Below are 20719 nucleotides of genomic sequence, written 5' to 3' on the forward strand. Positions count from 1 at the left end.
GAGAGTAAAGCAACACTTTGTCCAACTCAACATAACATGGGTACGTTTTAGAGCTTTTGGCCCACTGTCACCAAAACAACCATTACATCCTGCACTAATGACGTAGTCCTTGTCGAGGACGCATCAGAACACATTCCACAAAAGATATGTGGTCAAATGTGTCCCAGACCACCTTGGCAAGTGGTTTGAGTGATCGTATCACGATGTGTTTTGGTGGCCATTTATATTATATTTAGCGCTGTCCACTTATGATCAGATCACCAACAATGCATGTTAGTACCAGGTCTAAACAGGGCCCTAGTCACACATTATTATCTGGCCTGGATATGAGCTGCAGTTAAAGAAGAAGAGGACTGATTGAAGTTGTGACTTCACAGTAGAGAAGGAACGTCTCACCATTAAAACTTCTAACCAAGCTTAAGTATTGTCCATTGTGCAGGGCATTCACATTTTCAGCAGACTATGCACTGAATTAAATGTCACAAGCCAAGTAAACAAGCCACATAGGGGGTTATCAGCTTATCAGTAAAGCAGGTTCAGTCATCTTGCTGACAGCAGATGCAGATTCAAGCTGGAACTTAGCTTTCAAGAGGCTGGTAAGAGGATAACTGGGATACCATAGGATGGGATCAAGGCTGAATACTGTACAGTAATTAACCCTGTGTTTCTGCACAGCTCTATTTTTAAGGAACAGCAGGGAACAAAACAGTCATATGGGAGGAGATGGGGAGGGAGGGAAAGGAAGCAGCAGACAGGTGCTAAAACTTAATTAAAAACTCTCTCTCCTCTGCTGTTCTCATCACCTGATTTGAAAATGTGTCCAAGCAAAGCATCTTTCAGTGTTCTTGCAGACACACGCTCCCGTTTTAGATGTATTTGGTCATAGAGATTATGGACACCAAGGGTTGGATCTGACCTGAGGGTACAATCTCGACATGCAGGCATTGATTCAATTTTATTGAATACACTTTATTTGAATGTGCTATGGTGTAGCCTGTGTGTTGTATACAAATGTACTTTGTTCAGTCACAAAAACACCTATACATGGGATTTATATCTTGTTTTCTGCAGGGACAGAGTAGCAGACAATATACATCAACTTGCATGAGCAATAATACAGCAGCAATCACTGTGTACCTGACTGTAGTTGTTGCTCAAAAGTTTCCATGGCAACCAGTAAAACAGACTTGAGGCCTGTCTATCAGTGGCTTGCAGTCTCTGCTCTTGCAGACTTTCCATGATGCCAGACAGTGAACACGTCACAGTATGTACGACTGAGGCCCTCGAGGGCTAAGTTAAGTCCAGAGGGTGGACATTTGGATTCAGCTGAACCGTCAGTGGTTCTCACTACAACCAAAACACTGATGATGTTTCATCCACATCAGCACAATAACTGCACCAAAAATAACACATCAGACAACTCTGCCATTTAAACACATTTAATGTATCTTATAGTCCACAATAGAGTTGGCAGCTATACAATAATATAAAGGAGTATACATTTAATATATATATCGTGTTTTAGAATCTGGACTCTTTGTTTGCACAAGAGTATCTCATCTTTAAATTATAACTCATCTGTCTGCAGTTTCACATTTCACTTCTAAAAATAAAACCTCTGAAGGGCTTTATGAAAAACAACAGGCATCTAAAATTCATTAGGTTTTTTTTTTTCTTCTTCTCAAAAATACAATTGTTTCCATAGTCACAGAAAGTGAAGAACAGCTCTTTGGCTATCTTTCATACAATTTCCTCTGCTCTCATTCAAAGCAGAAATGACACATATCTTAATCCCATCATGAAGAGCTCCAACACACTGTAGAAATGTTCAACCTCAAACAGAAACAGAGAGTATAGTTTTAGCTGTGAACACAGAACTCGTTTCTGCCGTAAACTGTTTTAAATGCAACCTGCTGATAGTGAGGTCTGTGGATTATCCTGAGTTACAGTAAATTGGAAGGTGTTTTTGGAAAGTTCAGATTTTCAAATGTCATGTTCAAAGCTTTGCAGATTACAAACCAAATTCCATTTACCTCTGTGCTTTAAGTCTCAAAGGTGGAGACCTCGCAGCCTCAGCTAATCAAATCCAAATTGTCTGGGTTGATATGTTAGGATTGGTTTGGTTATCAGGTAGAAGGTGCTGTGTGATCTCAGTTAGCTGTGTATGTAGTTTGTGTTATGCCAACTGTATGATATACTTTACATACTTTCATGTGCACCATTAGTGAGTCCTTTTAAACATGCATGTAACCAAACAAACACACCACCTCTGTTACCCCTTCTTCACCACAGCTTTGTTGATGACACATCCTTGATTACAATGGCTCTGAAAAAACTGGTAGAAACGGCTGGTTTGCAAGAGAGCACCGAGGCTTCAAGAGTCCTATAGGAACCAGTTCAAGAACCAGAGCTAATTTGGTGGAAAATGTATATATGAGGTTAAGGTTTTGTGTCAAAGAGGTGCTGATTTGTTCTGGAGCCAGGGATTGTCAACACAATGGCTACAGCATTCTGTGTGTGTGTGTGTGTGTGTGTGTGTGTGTGTGTGTGTGTGTGTGTGTGTGTGTGTGTAGTGTAACTCATTACTGATCCCATTAAAGTCTGGCACCGGACTTTAATATGATGTCAGACGGACGTTAAATTTTGGTTGGAATGAAAATCAGGTTGATGATACTTTAAATGTCTGATGACATTAGAATTTCACGTTGTGTAGATGTTAACAACACGGTTTCCCGAATATTCATTTATTTGTGGCGGCCCGCCATGATAAAAACATCTGCCACCACAAATAGATTTTCTATTTTTGGATCTGGACCGTTCATTAAGAGTGCTGTAGGAATATATAAACCGTCTGGTTATTTACAGCACCACATTGTCATAGTACAGAGCATGCTTGGGGCAGAGACTGAGCAGCACAACAGCAGGCACATTGAAAATGAAACTTAACCATTCATTCTGCTGGGTCCAAATGCATTCACTTGCAGCAGCTGCTCCTCTCATACATAAATCTGACTTGATCAGCTCTGAACGAACTGATAGATCAATTATTTATCCCGCGAATCACAAAGTGCAGCTGAGGACAAAAGGAACTCATGTAGAGCTCTGCATGCCCTGCGTTCACTGACCCCCAAAAACCTGCAAATTTAGAGAGGGGACATAGAATGATAGAAAGCAACACAGAATAAATGTTGTCCTGACACTGAATTTTGGTCACCCAAAGTCAACCTAAATATAACCAAATACTGTAATCTAAGAATGCTGGTGGCCAGCTGGGAGCTTTACAAAAACAAAACCAACAGTGCTGTGTTGTACCTCTGTTTGATTACCTGACCATTTTCAGTTTTTAGACTAATTCTCCACCTTTCAGACAAACATTAGTTTTCATGTTGTCTCATTATAATATGAAAATCAACTTGCATAGACAAACTGGCTGCAGATACTACAGTTTATCCAAAGGAACACTCACTACATTTACATGTACAAAATGTTCAGGTTCTGGCCTCATTCCAAAAACGACAATATTCCCACTAAGCTGTTTAAATGGCTAATGAAAATGAATATTCCACTAATATCCCTTTTTATCTGTTGTACTGTTTTATCTATTGTACTCAGAGTAACATGCCCTAACATGTTGTTTATCATGTCAAAATGTAGGAAAGTGTAACGACTGGAGCAGCTTGTGCCATTTTGCTTCTCTGCATCAAAATAGGATTCCTTTTCTAAGTTTCCTACTGGTGGTGGACTTGTTGGACCATGCGAACACAGCCTCCCTTTTATTCCTTAAGCCACCTTTATGAAAAGGCTGCCATTGCATTATTTGTACATTTTCAAAAACCTGTTGATATCCAAGTCTTCCATAACGTTTAAAAGTTGTTCCGACCAGAAATGTGGGCTTTTCTTCTCTTTCTTCTCTACACCAACCTTGCGAACTGTTGGCGAGTTGGTTTGTGTCAAATGTAGCCATGACAACACACATATCCAACTGTAAATCACAGACTGTATGTAATAATGGCCGTAGGGACCTTGACATCACTCTGGATCTGACTTACAGAGGGCTGCAACGCCTTGCAGACAGCAAGCTCAAGTGGCCCTGCTCTAAAATATGCATAAGTTGGGCCTAAACAAAATGTAAATGGATGAGTTATAAAAAAGATTCACCCCCTGTACAGCTGTCATGATATGAGCTAAGGAGCATGTTGATATGAGCTAAGGAGACCTAACTGTTTGTTGTACCAGGCTGTAAACATATTTATTTCTGCTGTTAAGTTGGGCATTTTAGCATGGGAGTCTATGGGGACTGACTGGCTTCTGGAGCCAGCCTCAAGTGGACATTAGACATGTTGGACATGTCTTAATCAGAAAATGCAAAATTCAGAAAAAGGCTTAGTGTGGAATATGCAATTTACAAAATCCAACAAATACAGAATATTGTCAAATCGGAATATTAGTGGAATATTAGTGTAGCATGTAAACATAGCCAGTGTCACATGTCAACCCTCCAGCTCTACATGAACCATCCATGAATGAACAATTAAACAGCCAAGCTCACTGGAAATGTTCCTATTTGTGCAGATTTGATGTCCTAGTGTAAAGAGGTGTAAACATCTGTTTTAATATTTACCTTTACTCTGTCTGGTGTTGGCAGTGCTCTACAGCACCCCAAAGCAAGTTGGTTTTCATAGTGTACTGAAATAAACTGAAACAAATGTCTGAGTGGAAGGAAACTCGTCTACAAAGTAACAGTTCTCTTTGGAAAGTGGTGAGCAGTAAAACACTGGTGATTTGTAAGTCAACAGAATAACACATAAGGGGTCCTTTAAGTTGCCTTCCATGTACTCTGTGCTTTGTTTTCACTTTGACTAAACAAATCCCAACTTTCCATAATTCACCTCCCATCAGAATACGTAATCAGGAACAGGTTGGACTGTGTGACGTGAATATCTGTAATAATGACGGCTGTCTCAGGAATTGAATCTGTTTCCACCTCTATGTCTCCATGGTCACTAAGCCTCATCTTCACTGTCTGAATGAGCTGGCTCTTCTGGCTGGAATAAGGGATTGTGGGCCAGTTTGTGCAGATCTTCTGGAGCAATCTCTCTCATCTTTCCATCCATACCGAGCTGCATGGGCTGGATCAAATTGGTCCTGCGGGGAGAAATGGTTCAAATGTAATAATGTGTGCATGTGTGAGTACAGACTGAGTTGAGTATTGCCACCACATGCCTCCGGTTATCATTTCTTTCTATGTATTCTTTATCATTTCAAGTTATAACAAACTGACAGATACACATATGCATCAAATCAAATCAAAACTCAAATCAAGCTACTCTAAGTTTTTCTATTGTGAAAGACAACAATTTTTAAATTAATTCATCATTACAGCTAAATGTGCTGTGGATCTCTGCAAACTGACCTCGTGTGTTGCATGTGTGATTGTGTGTGTGTGTGTGTGTGTGTGTGTGTATGGGGGTTGGAAAAAATCTAAATACATGCACACCAGTACCTCAAACATGGATCTGCCTGCCTAACTTGCACTCCATCTAAGCCCCTTTAAGGCAGGAATTTTTAAGCTGTTAATCTGCCTCACCATTCTGCATAAAAGCTACAATTCTGGAATGGGGGGACAGAGTTATCTCGCCTTTCAGCTGGTGGAGGAGGTAGTCACAGAGCCGAAATGATGATTGTTTACATGGGACAGCGGGCAGGATGGGGCCATGGGCAGTGTTATGCCTGCAACATTTTACATCTTATACTTGCATAGCTTACATTTTAACTCATACAATAATTTATTAAACCACACAATAGCCTCAGAAAGACTAAATAACAACAGCACAAGCCTACTGTTTCAAAATCAAAGAATGCATTTGTTAATCACAGTGCCAGCCTGTGGCATAGGCAGTATAGGTGAATCCTAAAGGTGCCGTCTTCCATGGGGGGCACCACAAATGGGGGAAGAGAAAAAAAATCAAACTGTTTATCTTTTACTATTTTTTTTACAACTATTATTTTGAAATATTACATAAGGCCACAACAACACAACTACATAGCAGAGCCTACTAAATAAGAGAGAGGCCTTTTTTTCTGGGTTCCTGCCGCCCCTCGACCCCCCTCCCAGCTACGCTGTATAGTCAACATGTCAAAACCACAAAAACTCAACTACCACTGCACTACTGAGATGAGTGGATGTGGAGAGAAAGAACATGAAATCAGAAGGAGAAGAGCTGGTTATTGTTTCCTCTGAGCAGCCGTGTGGCTGCAACCAACAGCCCACGGAGGTTGCATCAATTAACATTGTGAAGCGTTCAAGCTCTACTCAGTAAAAATTTGTTCAAGATAAATTATAACATTCTCATGATGTGTTCAATGTAATCTTGTAGAATGTAGCTTTTGGTGGGACACTTCAATAAATCCAGCTGTTTGACCGAGAAATGTGTTGATGTTTTCACAGCACTATAAAAAAGATATTAGAGAGCGAATTATGATGTATGATACATAGTAAAAATGCTTTTTGCTAATCTTTTTAAAGATGTTTTTCATGTGAAAGAAGGTTAAGCAAAAGGTTGTTTCATAAATGTGTATTATTAAATTTGTGCTCATTCTAAGGAAGTGTAATGAAGGACTGAATGACTTTAAAAGTGTTCATTTACTTTTTTATAGTGTAGATTTTTGTGTTAACCTGGAACAAAAGAAAAACAAATGTCAAAACACCAATATAAAAACATCAGTATCCGCTATTGGTGCGATTCTTTTTTTAAACACTGGTATCACTATCAGCCCAGTATTTCAAAATCAATGCATCCCTGATTCAATTAGAATGTAAATTTGTACGTTTTATTATTATTTTACAATGTCAGGTATTATTTATTGTTTAGTCTTCTAAACAAGTTCATTTGTATTTTTTTAATAGATTCTTGATTTCAAAGAAGCATGTAGTATTTTTATCGTATTTTTATCACCTAAGGAACCAACTGTGCTAGAACTGCCACTGGTTAATCACAGCACTCTCTCTCTCAGTGCTGTCCATGGTCCCGAAACAACAGCAGCCCTAACCGCTATACTGAAACATAAAGTCCCCTCATGGCGCCAGCTGGCTGACAAATGCATAATATTTACAATGTAGGTCCAACATTAAGTAAGGAGAAACAGTCACATGTGTATTGTTTCATATTGTTTTAGTATTGTTGTTTTATCAACTATGATTCACAATCTAACACATGGCTCATCTATCAAATAAATGCTTTTATTTTTTTTTATCCCCCAACCATTAATAACTATTTATCACATCATTACTCCTACATATTACATAATAAAATCAACATATACCTGTAATATTTACACACAGGGTGCAAAATGAACTGTCAATCTATTTTTCTCTCTCTCTCTTTGGATAAATACAGCCTTCCCAGAAGAGTCTATCAAGGGATTAGGTGGGAGTGTTACATGGTCTGGCCTCATAGTGCTTCTCACCTGCCTGCATCAGCTTTACTCAACCCTGCACTGAAATGCCACGCCTGCCTCTACATGAAACTAGAAACACTCTACTTTCAGACTGTTAGGTTTAGTGTCAGACAGTCCATAGTGCAGCGCACCTTACCATTGGAGCTTTACTCAACACCACACCTGCTCCTACATGTGACATGTGAATTTTCTTTGTCAGGTGTAGTTTTGGTGTGGCGTATATGTGCATACACCATAACTTGTAGCATGGGTGTGGCACAGGTGTTAATGTATTAACACTTTACCTAAATTAAACACACATCACCTACGCCACATGTGTATGATGCCTGTGTAACTATTCTATGTCTATGGAAGAGGTGTCAGAGGTTGGTAAGATTGCAGAGGTCTTGTTAGGCACTAGTCTGAGGTACTAGTGAGCATGAACATTGATATGTTCCACCATTCCACCTCGTGTGTGTGTGTGTGTGTGTGCGTGTGTGTGTGTGTGTGCGTGCGTCCTGCTTTTATAGACCTTGACAGTTTGTCAAACATGTTGACCAGCTTCATGGCTTCAATTTCCTTCTGCTCCTCTGTCATTCCCTCCATGGGATTGGGCTGATCCTCTTCTACAACTCCTGTTATTGGGTTTATACTGAAGAAGAAAGAGAGATGGAGAGAAATGTCAGAGAAACAGAAAGTCCGGTCTGTTTTGTGTCCAAAGAGGGGAGAAGTCTCGTTCTGAAATTGGTGGTGACTTGTTGCAGGAAAACAATGGTGGAAAGTTAGTGAAAGCTGGAAAGAGGAGTGCTGGGAAGAGTTTATTGTGCTGGAGTACATAAAGTGTAGCTTAGTGTTACCTAAAAAAGGGCTGAATTTCAAGCTGATTTAAAAAAAAAACTTCTCCTTAGGCGAGACTCAGTTAAACATACTAACAAACAGAACAGAACAGCTATTGGTAAAGAAAACCATTTCTCTGTAGGGTCATCTCTCTAATGTTGTCAGACACTAATAACAATCTGAGCATGTCAGTGACAAAAACAAGCACTGTTAGTGGAAATACATTGACAGTGCACAAGTGCCCGTAGGGATTACACAGCAGCCTGTTTCAACACTGCAGCTGCGGCCAACTCACTCAATACTGGACCAATTTCAAAAATTGTTTTCCCCATGAATCACTTTGACACTAAAATATGGGAAAATAGGGTCCAGGTTGAAAAATACTGCAGCTGTTCCAGAGCTTTTGATCATATCCCAAGATCTTCATCAGGTCATGACTGAAATATGAAACTAAACTTTTAAGCCAGCATGGAAGAGAAGTCCTTAGAATGAAGGAAAACAGGGACATTTAGACATAAGACAATTGGACAGATTCCATCTGCCAGTGAAGATCATGTGATATGGGGAGGCAGCATTCATTTGGGCAACAATAGAGAAACCTGCAGCTGGCTGACTGGGAGGAATGGCTGGATTGTTCTGAACCAGCATGGTGTTTCTATTGGAATCCATTAGAAGATATGGATTATCTATAATAAACACAACTCTTTAGCATAAGGTTACTCATTCTGAGTACCAAAACACTTAAGATGATGATCTAGTTGCTGCTGTATCATCAGATCTGAAACCCTATGTCTTGGACAGGAGAAGACCAGTCAGCCAATCACAATCTGAAGCTGATAAAAGGACCTGATAAGGCCAAATGTGAGGTACTGTCTGCAAAATTTTCAACTCCCACCTGCTGAGGATTTTTTTTCTGCTTTCTCAAAGAGATTGATCACATTGGATCTGATTGGGCCAAGTATAAAGCCTCCATTGCAGAGGCAGCCTCTTGTAGTTGTGCCCCGAGGGTCAGAAGTTACTGCCGTGGAAGAATCCTAAAGAAGTAGTGGCCTTTTCAGGCTTGGTTAGCCCAGGGTCATGGAATATTGGAACAGAAAGGATACTGGAGAGATCATGGGAGTTTGCTTTGTGGACTTAGGTCACATCGTCACAAATATGTTTCTTTTTTAAAACTGCGTTTTAGCACCATTTTCTGTCCATACAAACACACCTGAAAACATGACCATTTACACACACTAAGGCATGCACCGGCGTAAACAGAAAGCAGACTGTCTAACTGCAGTTGGCCCCAAAATTGAAGGGAAACACCTTGATCGCCCCCTGGTGTTTGGCTCCATGTTAGTGGATGGGACACGGGCCAAAATCAAAGATCCAGTTACACGTCAAATAATTTTTTTTTTCCAAAGATGATTTCTGTCATTTTAGGTAGTTCTTACCACAGTGCTGAGATTGCTGCCCTTCAGACTCTAAATGACGTCACCAGCACAGGGTGATGGCGCAGGGATAATTTGGCTTCATTTTTGTACAGCAGGGAGTGTTGTTATGTTGTCCACCTTTTCATACAGTGAATGGCTAGCACAGGCGACAAGATGGAACTGTTACTGAAAGTAATGTGAGCATGTTGGTCGAGGCAGTGGAAAAACAGATTGGGAGCTGTTACGAAGCAAATTTCATGACATATCAGAGCAGTACAAGGAGTATTATCCATTGCCAGAGGAAGCCATGACTATGGGAAAAGAGTACCACACAAGAAGGATAAAATCACTTGACAAGCTGTGACTGATAAGACCTAAACGAGAAGCCAACGTGAGCATCTAGGTCATCGTTTTCTAAAGTCTCAGTTTCCGCCCAGACTAAAACACAACCCTGGAGTTCTCAAATTAAAATGGGGTCTGCAATGCTTGGCGTACACGTAGCAATAGTTAAGAGTTTTAATACCACAACAAATTAGTATGGCTGTAGCCTAGAGAAGGCTGATGACCATGTTCCTCCAAGAGCTGTGTCCATATTCTCAGCATGAATTGGTCATGCAGAGGGAGCAAAGCCTGAGCTCTAGATTTACCATTGACTTTACTTTCTACTGCATACCTTACACATACCTATGATGCTTGGGTTAGTGATGGAAAGAGCAACATTTCACATAGGAATGGCCTTAATAAGCTTCAGGGTGGCTGTTCTCAGAGATTAGAGATAAGGTAGGTAACCAAGAGTAGCTGAAGAACTGCTGCTCCTTTGGATCCAGTTGAGCTAGTTTAGAACTCTAACCAGGATGCCTCCTGGATGCCTCCCTGTGGAGGTATTCTGGTTATTACCCACAACATGTTGGAGGGCTTTCTATCCTATCTAGTCTGAGAATACCTTGAGATACTGCAGAAAGACCTGTAGGCTGTCTGAGCTACATTACTTGGCCTGCTGCCTGCTAGGTGTGGGTGAAAGAATCAATACAGCATAGTATTGTGACCTTTTATGATATACATTATTCATTTTTGCAAATACAGATATTAATACAGCTTTTGGTGCTAGAATAAGCAGAGGTCTTAGTCAGCAGCATTTGGCAGGAAGTTCATCAGAACAAAGATGGAGGCACCAGATAAAGAAATCAGAAATGTGCCATTTAAATCAAACGTCTGGACTTATTTTGGATTTTTTTAAATAAAGGGAAAGAAGGACTTGGATATGACATGTAATTTGCAAGCAGTCTCATAAGAGAATAAAATACTCTAGGAATACTACAAACATGAGGGCTCACCTCACACTCCACCATCCAGAGAAAGGATTAGCCGCTAATGGCCAAGCTAACACTAAAGCCGGTCTGCCGAAAAATCGACCAACACTGGACACACTTAGCTTGACAAAAACTGCCATCCAACTCTGAGAGGGTGAAGAAAATAACACAATCCATCACCTACTTCATGTGCAAAGATCTGCGTCCATACAGCACTGTTGAAAATGAAGGCTTTTGTTTGCCGTGAGTCGTGTCCCCCCCCCCCCTACAGATTTGAGGTTGCTGGACAGCGGCACGCTGGAGACTGATTTGTTTGCCCACAGGCGGCTGCCGTGGCAGGGCCACGTCGCCGCGTCCTTGATCTTCGGTTTTCCAGCGGACCATTCGAGCAAGTCCAGCTTCTCTGTTGCTAACGCTGCTGCCGGAATACAGCTCATGAGGAGCTGGCTGCTAATGCTATGTACTGGGACACTGCTAACGCTGCTGCCGGGATACAGCTGAGGAGGAGCCGGCTGCTAATGCTATGTACCGGGACACTGCTAATGCTGCTTGCCGTGCTGCTGTAGCTCAGTCGTAACTGTAACTGATGCTGAGACTCTACTGACTGCGTGACTGGTAGACGGCGGTGGGTGGCGCTACAGGCCAAAACACAAATTCAAAACATAAACATGATTTGCTGACTGTAAAACAATTTTTTAAATGCGAATATTCTGGCTGTACTATTGTTGTCGGTGAGATCAGTATGTTATATGGACATTATTCCTTAGTCTCTGTGACATATTAGGAGGATTTTACGACTATTTATTTACAGCAGGAAGGGTGGCATTAACTTGTGACGCCTGGACTTCAAGGTCAAGGTCAAGGTTCAAGGTCAGTGGATTCATATGTGACTATAACGGCACATTATCTTACAGAGAACTGGTGACTGCTGTCGCACATTCTCCAAACTAGAGCAGTACATGAAAGTCACACCGAAGCAAACACTGCAGACCTCCTGCAAAATACAGCACAAGATTGGGGGATTTTGGTTGTAACAGAGCGCTTCTAACATGGGTGTTGCTATTCAGTCTGCGCGATACTGCATGTGAAGTGTTTCGCTCACGTGCTTAATCTGGCCTTGCAGAGGGCGTTAAATCTGCCAACAGTTCAGTTTGTCAGGTGTATGCAGCATTTCTAACAGGTTTTATGATGGTGTTGGTCAGTCTGTCTGCTTTACATCACATTATACTGCAATAAAAATTATTAAAGTCAAATAAATAGACTGAAAAATTTATCTTATGAGGTCAAACTGATGTTGACAAAGTTTTCCTTTGGGGAAATAATTTGCAGTTGGGAAAAAAAGGTAATGTATCTCAATATATTTTATTGCAATACTCAGCAATTGCAATATCGCAATGATATCATATTGTGACCTAAGTATTGTGATAATATTGATTTCCACCCTTACTGCCTGGTGATATTGGTGGAAAGCGGAAGAACTACTCTAACGTCAGTCTGTCAAATTCACTGGTTAAAGCTGCACAATATAATTTCTGTAAGGGGTGCAATGAAACACACTACATGAGATACTGAGTTCAGGTGACACAGCGTTGTGGTGGTACTGACTGGGCCTTGGCCTCTCTGTACTCCTCTGTCTCAGAGTCTTCATCTTCAGAGTAGATCCCGGAGTCTCTGCCCCCCCTGAGCAGTCCTCTGGCAGCCAGCAGACCTGCAGCATTACCGTATCCAGTGTACTTAATGAACCTGGAAACTGGATAGAGCATAGAACATATTACTGTTAATATGGCAGTATCTGAACACATTAAAAGATGCCAGTACATTGACACAATGTCAACAAAACCAGTTCCCCAAGTCTGTGGTTGGAGCCATAAACTTATTCAATTTAGATCTTTACCTCAGCCATCATGACAGTTCAAGCAGCACTAGCCGAGATTTTCAGTAAAGACAGATATTTTTAACTACTGAGCAGATTAAGAAATGCTCTTTTGTTATAAGGAATCTCTTGCTGTCTGATCACTGGTCAGTGATCCAATCGGACCGACGTTAAAGTCACATACATATTTGTTTCACCATTGGTAGTTTTAAAATGATGTGTGTATAATTGATCAGTCCAGATGGCTAATGTCTTAGTGAGCCATGGGCTTACAATCAGTAACACAAAACTTGCCATAAATGATTGAAACATATCAACAAACAGGAATTTCCCTCACCACTTTCTTTGCAGAGAACAAAAAGGAATTCGGCAGCACAGTCCTTGACGTCAGTGTCAATGTGTGTCATAATACGGACTAGTTTGTTCCTCAGAGTATTGCCCACCTCTGGTCTGTTCTTCACATCACGCAGTGGGGGCAGCACCTAAACACACACACACACACACACACACACACACACGCACACACACGGATACCCGAGTCATCAAAACATCAACATCTTTTAATAAAGGATTCTCCTCCTCAGCCCAGTACTGACCTTTGACCTGAGGAACTTCCTGGTCTCTCTGTGGATTCGGGCACTCTCAGTCAGCAAGGTCAATGATGGGAGAAGGGTCTCCTTCAGCTTATGTCCCTGGAGACAAAATAAATACATCCTATCAGCTGGACCGCAACCATCCATCCATGTAAAATATGGGGACATGCATTGTGCGTAATTTGAAGGTAATATATTTAATCACAACTTTATTTTGAAATATGCATGATATGAACACATTATTAATTGAAGCAGGAAGCTGGTCTGTGATGGTTGATGTTTTTTTATAACCTGTCTGATGGTCTGACCTCCAGCCAGATTCTGTTGCGAACACCATGTTGTTGTTACTGATTGAACTGATGACCCAAACTACATCAAAGAAGACCTACAAAGCTGGGATTATCCTTTATGTACAATATAAATGCAATTAGCTTTTTTCCCCGACACCTGACTGTTGGGAACATGGTCCATCTGGTCTTTCTACTGGTGCACTTATTATTAGTGTAATAATAAAACAACCAGCTGTATTTGTAAAAACTCATTTAAAAGTACACTTACAAAAACCTTTTACACATGGAAACCTATTATTCATCATTTAAGGAAAAATGTCACTGCTGGAAAGATAGTCTTTTCTTAAAATTGGGCTGTCTATACAGCAGAAAGACACAAATACTTTTGAGACTGGTGCTACATGAGCAGAGAAAACAGAGAAAAAGGGCTGTGGCATTCGCTTGCTTGCAAGAGATAGAAAACCTACAACTGCAACTACAAATGTCCTACGCAGCTCCAGACCAATAAATGCTCCTGCTGGTGGGTGACGTAATGCAAGTTGGTTTGGGACAGATTTTTGCTGGCAGATGAGCAGGGAGATCTAGGTGCTAGCAAGATTGAATGTAGTGCACTTGCACATACTACCCACATTGTTATGATACAAAGCTGGTTGAAAATTAGCAAAATATCCCTTTTAACTCCTTGTAACAAAGATTACCTGCCAGAAAATAAGTCATAAATATAATTTAACTAAATAAATGTCATATCAATATTAATCTAGCGTAATTTAAAACTATTGTTTCGTGTAATTCAGGTTATAATTCATGCCTTTTCACTTATTATTATAATATCACAGAGGTAATCAACTTACACACAGAGTCTTGTCTTACCCGGTCAAGTCTTTTTTCCATGTATTCCAGCAGCATGTTGACAGCGTCCATGTTGACCCCCATGTACTCAATGGAGCCTTGTTGCACTTTGGGCATCAACAGTACATCCAAACAGGGCAAAGGGAGGTTGCCTAGCAAGTTAACAGTATGGCTGAGAAAAAGAGGGGGAGGGAAAGTAAAAGCAATGACTGCATGAATCAATGAACAGAAAAACAAGTGTACATTGAGATGTGTGTTGTCCTACCTGTGGAACTCCTCGGTCCGCTCCTCCCCGTCTGCGTGGCTCATTAGACAGTGTCTCAGTATGGCTCCCAAATGTCTGTACTCTGCTGCGTCTTCCTTCACACACAGACAAAACAATCACATAGTTCACGTCTCCTATAAGAGCCTTCATTGACGTAAATGTGTGTATATTCTGTATATTTGCTTGTGTGTAACAAGCTGAGGAAACTGACCGACTAAGGTTCTGTTTGTTTTCTGATATTAAAAACAAGGAAATGTGTCTTGCATTGCAGAACATATCTTCCAAAGGACAGTGTAAACATGTTCAGCACAATTTGGACCAGACTGAATTGTCTCAAGAAACAGGAGCTGCAGGGACTTCATCATTCCCCTGACTTTTCATGTAGTGCCACCACAAAATCGATATTTCTGGTTTGAAGTGATATTTCTCTATAACTATTTGATGGATCACCATGAAATTAGGTTAAAACTATTTCAGGTCTCCAAAAGGTAAATTCTACCGACTTCAGGGATCCCCTACAGTTTCCTCTCGCAGCACCAACAGGTCAACATTTTCATTTATCCAGTTTAATATCTAAAACTCTGCTTGATGAATTGGCACATAACTTGATTCAGACATTCATGTCCCCCCCAAGATGAATTTTAATAACTTTGTGACCCTCTGACTTTTCATCTAGCGCCATCATCAGGTTTGTTTCAATTTGTCCAATTCTTTACTTTATGACCAAATACCTGCAAAACTAAAGACATTCAAATCAGCCTCAGCTGTAGTTTTTGTTAAGAGCTAAGTGGCATGGAATTACTGTTACTATAGATGAATCCGGGAACTATGGGAGGTAAACAAGTCACCATTACTTCAGTGGTGTCTCTCTAAAATATGCACATGTTTGAATGCAAGCTGTCCTAAGAAGTGTACAATTTTCTACTTCTACTTTCTATTCGATGTTACTTTTGACAACATCTGGAAGAACTTGTGCAGTTCTCAGGTGCTCCAACATAAGTGGCAAACTTCAACTTTGGAAAAAAATGATACTAAAACAAGTGCCATCAGCTAAATTAAGACTGCTGTGGTCCCACAGAATAAATTAACTTAATCTATCAATGTGGGGTTACTGTGAAATATAACATCGGCCACTCTACCTTGGGCCGTGACCACAAAGTAAACATCATTCAGTCAGCATCACAAACAGAACATGCACAATGGTGTCTAGAGTTTCAGTTTCACAGGTGAGCGTAAACTCTTGACTCTCAGCCGAATGTGTCAGGGTTGATCATAGTGACAACAGCTGTTAAAACCACGAACAGAACATGTAGGTGTCTTGGTAAAAGCTTTCAATTTTACTTTGATCAATTTCAAATATCATACTCATCTGTTCATTATCTACACTAACCACTTACATGAGTTAATGGAAGCCAACACATAAGCATTCGGCTGAAAGTTTCCAGTTAACACAGTTGTTAAACTGAAAATGAGGCATCTATGTTTAGTAGGAGTGATTTTTTTAACAATGAAAAAAATAGCTGTTATAGAGCAGAAAGTTACTGTTACTGTCAGCGGGCAGCAGCAGCATCTGGATTGACATATATTAGCACATTTACCTCAGGTGGTGAACAAAGCACTACTAGCGTAAGCACAGCTGAGGGAAGGCTGTAAACTGTAGACTATAGACTCTGGCCACATCGTTTAAATCATGATGTTTGTAAATCACATCCAGTGTGTTCTACAGAAAGAGGATACAGTCGCCTGATGTACTAACCCCTGGAGCAAATGTGATATAATTGCTTTAAGCAGCTTTTTTAAACAGCTGACGCCTGCCAAACTGAAATAAGACTGCGGCGTATCCTGAAGAGTTGATACACAAAGTAAACAGACAAAATGAGTAATTCTGTTTTAACCTACAGTATGTGGATTTTAGATGAACTATTATAATCACTGACTTTTGACAACAAGATTCACAATTATTAGTATAATATTGATTACAACATGGCTAAACTACCACAGAAAACTCCCCTAACGTGTCATTTTCTTCAGTACCTCATCGACCTTGCGTTTGGCTGTGTCAAATGTGATGTTGAAGAGTATTTTCAGTATTTCCATGGCTAGTTCTGTCTGCTGCCGGCTCAGTGGGGGCAGCTGTTCAGGGGGGACGTCCTCAAACCCTGACCTTGCTGTCTCCAATGTATCCGGCCAACACAGACCCAGAGTGTCATCCAACTGGTTACCTTGAATATACACGGGGACAGGAAGTTAACAACGTATGCTCTATAATGTAGTACAATAGCACCATCTGTTTATAAAATCATTTGCTTCTTGTAAATGCCTAGTTTTATTTAATTATTTTTCATACATCGTTATAGATTTATCCTGAGTTGCTGCACCTTGGAACGTCCTGGCGTTACAGACACTGGTGACCTGGAAGGTGAGTTGCCTCTTAGCATTGGATACCCTGGGGACTAGAAATCTAGAAAGTTTCCCCAGTCAGTAGTTTGACTGGTTCGACAGGAAATCAGTTACCTAGCAGCCTGATGCCATGAAGCTCCTGAGCTAGCTGTGCCCGGACATCCACTCTCAGGGCTGTCAGCAGGAAGGTGAGGCGCAAGTCAAAGAATCGCACCTGGACAGAGAGCAGACGTATGGAGATGTATTCACTCTCTCTCTATCTGCTTTTTCTGTCTCAGAGTGCGGCCAATGTCTACTCATACTTATTTGCTACGAATGTGTTGCATGGAGTATCAAAAACTGTGAAGTACCAAAAGCAGGCACTGAGCGCTTGGTCAGTCAGAGGTGATAGTTATTCTTTGATTAGGTATTTCCTGTCTAACAGTAAGTTATATGTTTGCCGACTGTATCTTTTAGTGCTGTTCAGCTGCTTTGAGACGGCATTAAACATAATTGTACAAACAGGTTTGTAAAAAAACAAATAACAAATATACAAAAAAATTTAAAAAAGACAACATGATTATGTCCTTCCTCAGTGAGGTATTAAAAAATTCATTTTTTGGTATTTGTACCAAAAAGGCCTATTGAATCTTTAAAAAAAATCATATATTCTAGATTTATATTTTATATTTAACTAATTTCCAGTAGCAAAGATACATGTGTTGTTTCTATGATTATGTTAAGTCAAGTCAGACATGGTGGTTAAAAATTTAAAAGTTAAGACTCAATTCAAGCACAAGACAGGACGTTTTGACTTACTCATTAAATGCCCACTCTGCTGGTTCAACTGGTACAGTACAAGAATGATGAAAAATAAATCTCATGTGACGGACACAGACAGAGACTTTGTATCTTCCCCTAACCTTTGGCGGGTTAACTCTTATCATTTGACAGCCACATTAAAACATTTATCTGTACTGAAGTCCATACCTCGTGGTTCCAGGTGGGATCATGACACTGCTTCAGCCTCTCTGAGACACCCTTTATCAGCTGTAGGTCTGCTGCTACCACCTGCCATCCATCCATCCATCCATCCATCCATCCATCCATCCATCCATCCATCCATCCATCCATTTTATAAATTAGCACCAACCAAATAACATTTGATAAGGGATTCATGTAAACGTAGGTATGATGAGACACACAGCAGACCTGTCCTGGCTCGTTGTGTAGCAGGATGTTACAGATGGACTTGAGAGCCTCAATAATCACTTCCTGGTCAGAGTTTTCTGAGGGAGGGGAGGCTTTCTCCACCTCCTCGCTGGATACTTCTGCTGCCTCTTCCCCCTCTCCTTCCTCACCCTCCACTAGGAAGAGAAAGAATGGGACAAAAGATAAATCAAGCTGCTTCTATCTGTAATTCATCTCTTTATAGATTTTTTGTTTGTTTTTTTTGTAACTCCAAAATAAAAGTGAGCTGCACTGTCATGCACGTAAATGACTCCCTAAATCTCTTGTTGTGAAACATTTTCTACATGAACCCCAAAGAATTGTGAACAGCACACTCAGCAAAACTTGTCATGGTTGAACTTGAATTATTGCCCCGTGGCTGTATCCCTCCACAAACCTGTCAAGTTTCTCTTACAGTTTACATCCATGTCTGTGAAAACATGGATGCTTCACACATTTTACCCGCGACAGCACAGAAGATCTATACAATCCCCACAGTTTAAGGTGGACACTCAAGATGAGTGTGACCAAATAGTTCGCCCTCTGTTTCTTACATATGACATTGTATAATGGCCAAAAAAACATTTTATGCAGAACATTATGATGTCACAGTGAGGCTGACTTTGAGCTTTTAGATGTAAAATGTCATCACTTCATTATTTTAACCTATTAGACATTTGTGTGAAGTTTTGTCATTATTAGCATATGAATTCTTGAGTCTTGGCTAAAAACATATTTGGTATTGGTATATTTTTCACACTGACCTTAACTTTTGACCTTCCACCACAAAATTCTAATCAGTTTATTATTTAGTCCAAGTGGATGTTTGTGTCAAATTTGAATAAATTCCCTGAAGATGTTCTTAAGAAATCGTGTTAACGAGAATGAGACAGATCCAAGGTCACAGTGACCTTGACCATCAAAATCTTATCAGTTCATTGTTGAGTTGAAGTGAATATTTGTGCCAAATTTGAAGAATTTCCCACACAGGGTTCTTGAGATATCGGGTGCACGAGAATGAGACAGACAAGGTCATAGTGACCTTGACCTTTGACCTATGACCACTAAAAACTAGAAAGTTTGCCATTGAGTCCAAGTGGACATTTGTGCCAAATATGAAGAAATTCCCTATCAGTGTTATTGAGATATCATGTTCACAAGGATAGGACAGACGGACAAACGGACAGAAGGACGGACAGATGGTCGGTTGGACAGATGGATGGATGCACCAGCACAGAGGCATAAAAGAAATACCAGATTAATGGATAATTCTGGTTTAATGCAATTGAGGTCTCTTTTTTGTTGGGTTTTTTTTCCCCCATGATTTATCAGTAATATGAGAGTCTTTAACAATATAATAGTAATGGCTGACCAGTTCTTTTCATAGTATCAGTTGCTCCAAGCTGATAGATGGTAAACATATCAAACCTTTCGAGTTTTTTTGCAAAACATGGTGTCAGTTCCTCTGTAACACTCCACTGACGTACATGCACATTTGACAGCTAGTGCTGCCCGCCCCACAAAACTTCTCTTCAGGGCATTACAAGTCATTATGTAAAAGTTTAATGAAGATAAAATATTAATTTTGATGCACTGATTCAGCATCCCACTTGTACTGAGGTAGTTCTATGTAAGCTCAATAGGATGTTTCAGAAATGTCTCTAACCAACAATTGATCGTTCTTTCAGGGGCTAGAAGCAGATGTCCCAACTACCTCCACAGCCTTGTGCTGCATTCATGTGGTGTCAGAATAATCTGATTCGTTTCCTTTGCTCTTTGTTATCAACGTGTTGTTTAAATGGTCTGAGCAAAAAAACAAAACACAACTTCTTTTTAGCTTCCATGTTGTTTCCACATTACAACTTAAAGCTCATGAAAGCTCATTCAAGTCAGATTCAATCGGTTCTCGTTGCAGGCAGGCTGAACAGTACCCTGCAATAACTAATCAGAGATCCAGGAGCACGCAGATGTTCCACAGGCTGATTTGATACATACCAGACAGAGTTGTTTAAAAGATCTGTTCGTTCATTTTCGCCTGTCATCGCAAATGAATCGCTCTCATCTGGGAATAATGTGTCAGGTCAACAAACACAAGCAGTCAGATAGACACAAAAGTTGGAAACAAGCCAACAATTAATCCATATTATAAACCTGTTTTTTTTAGGCCAAACTAAAAGTGAGAGCACCTGAAATGTTGCTAATAATCCCTCACTGAACAGGAAAACTGTAAGAGCACAACTA

At 40.3% G+C, this 20719-nt stretch overlaps 1 protein-coding gene across 1 annotated transcript; it reads right to left on the reverse strand.

Annotated features, from left to right (window-relative positions):
* Positions 1-1078: 1078 nt before the first annotated feature.
* On the reverse strand, positions 1079-20029 carry ric8a (RIC8 guanine nucleotide exchange factor A). Its single transcript, XM_050073433.1, has 12 exons — positions 19966-20029; positions 18461-18615; positions 18239-18319; positions 17384-17483; positions 16904-17091; positions 14870-14964; positions 14626-14776; positions 13469-13564; positions 13210-13354; positions 12605-12749; positions 7970-8089; positions 1079-5145 (listed from the first exon to the last, which is right to left on the reverse strand). The coding sequence occupies exons 1-12, from the start codon at positions 20027-20029 to the stop codon at positions 5004-5006; spliced, it is 1482 nt and encodes a 493-aa protein (XP_049929390.1). The 3' UTR covers positions 1079-5003.
* Positions 20030-20719: the final 690 nt, after the last annotated feature.

Source organism: Epinephelus moara, chromosome 20, assembly GCF_006386435.1.
Source record: "Epinephelus moara isolate mb chromosome 20, YSFRI_EMoa_1.0, whole genome shotgun sequence".
In the NCBI taxonomy this organism is placed as follows: domain Eukaryota; kingdom Metazoa; phylum Chordata; class Actinopteri; order Perciformes; family Serranidae; genus Epinephelus; species Epinephelus moara.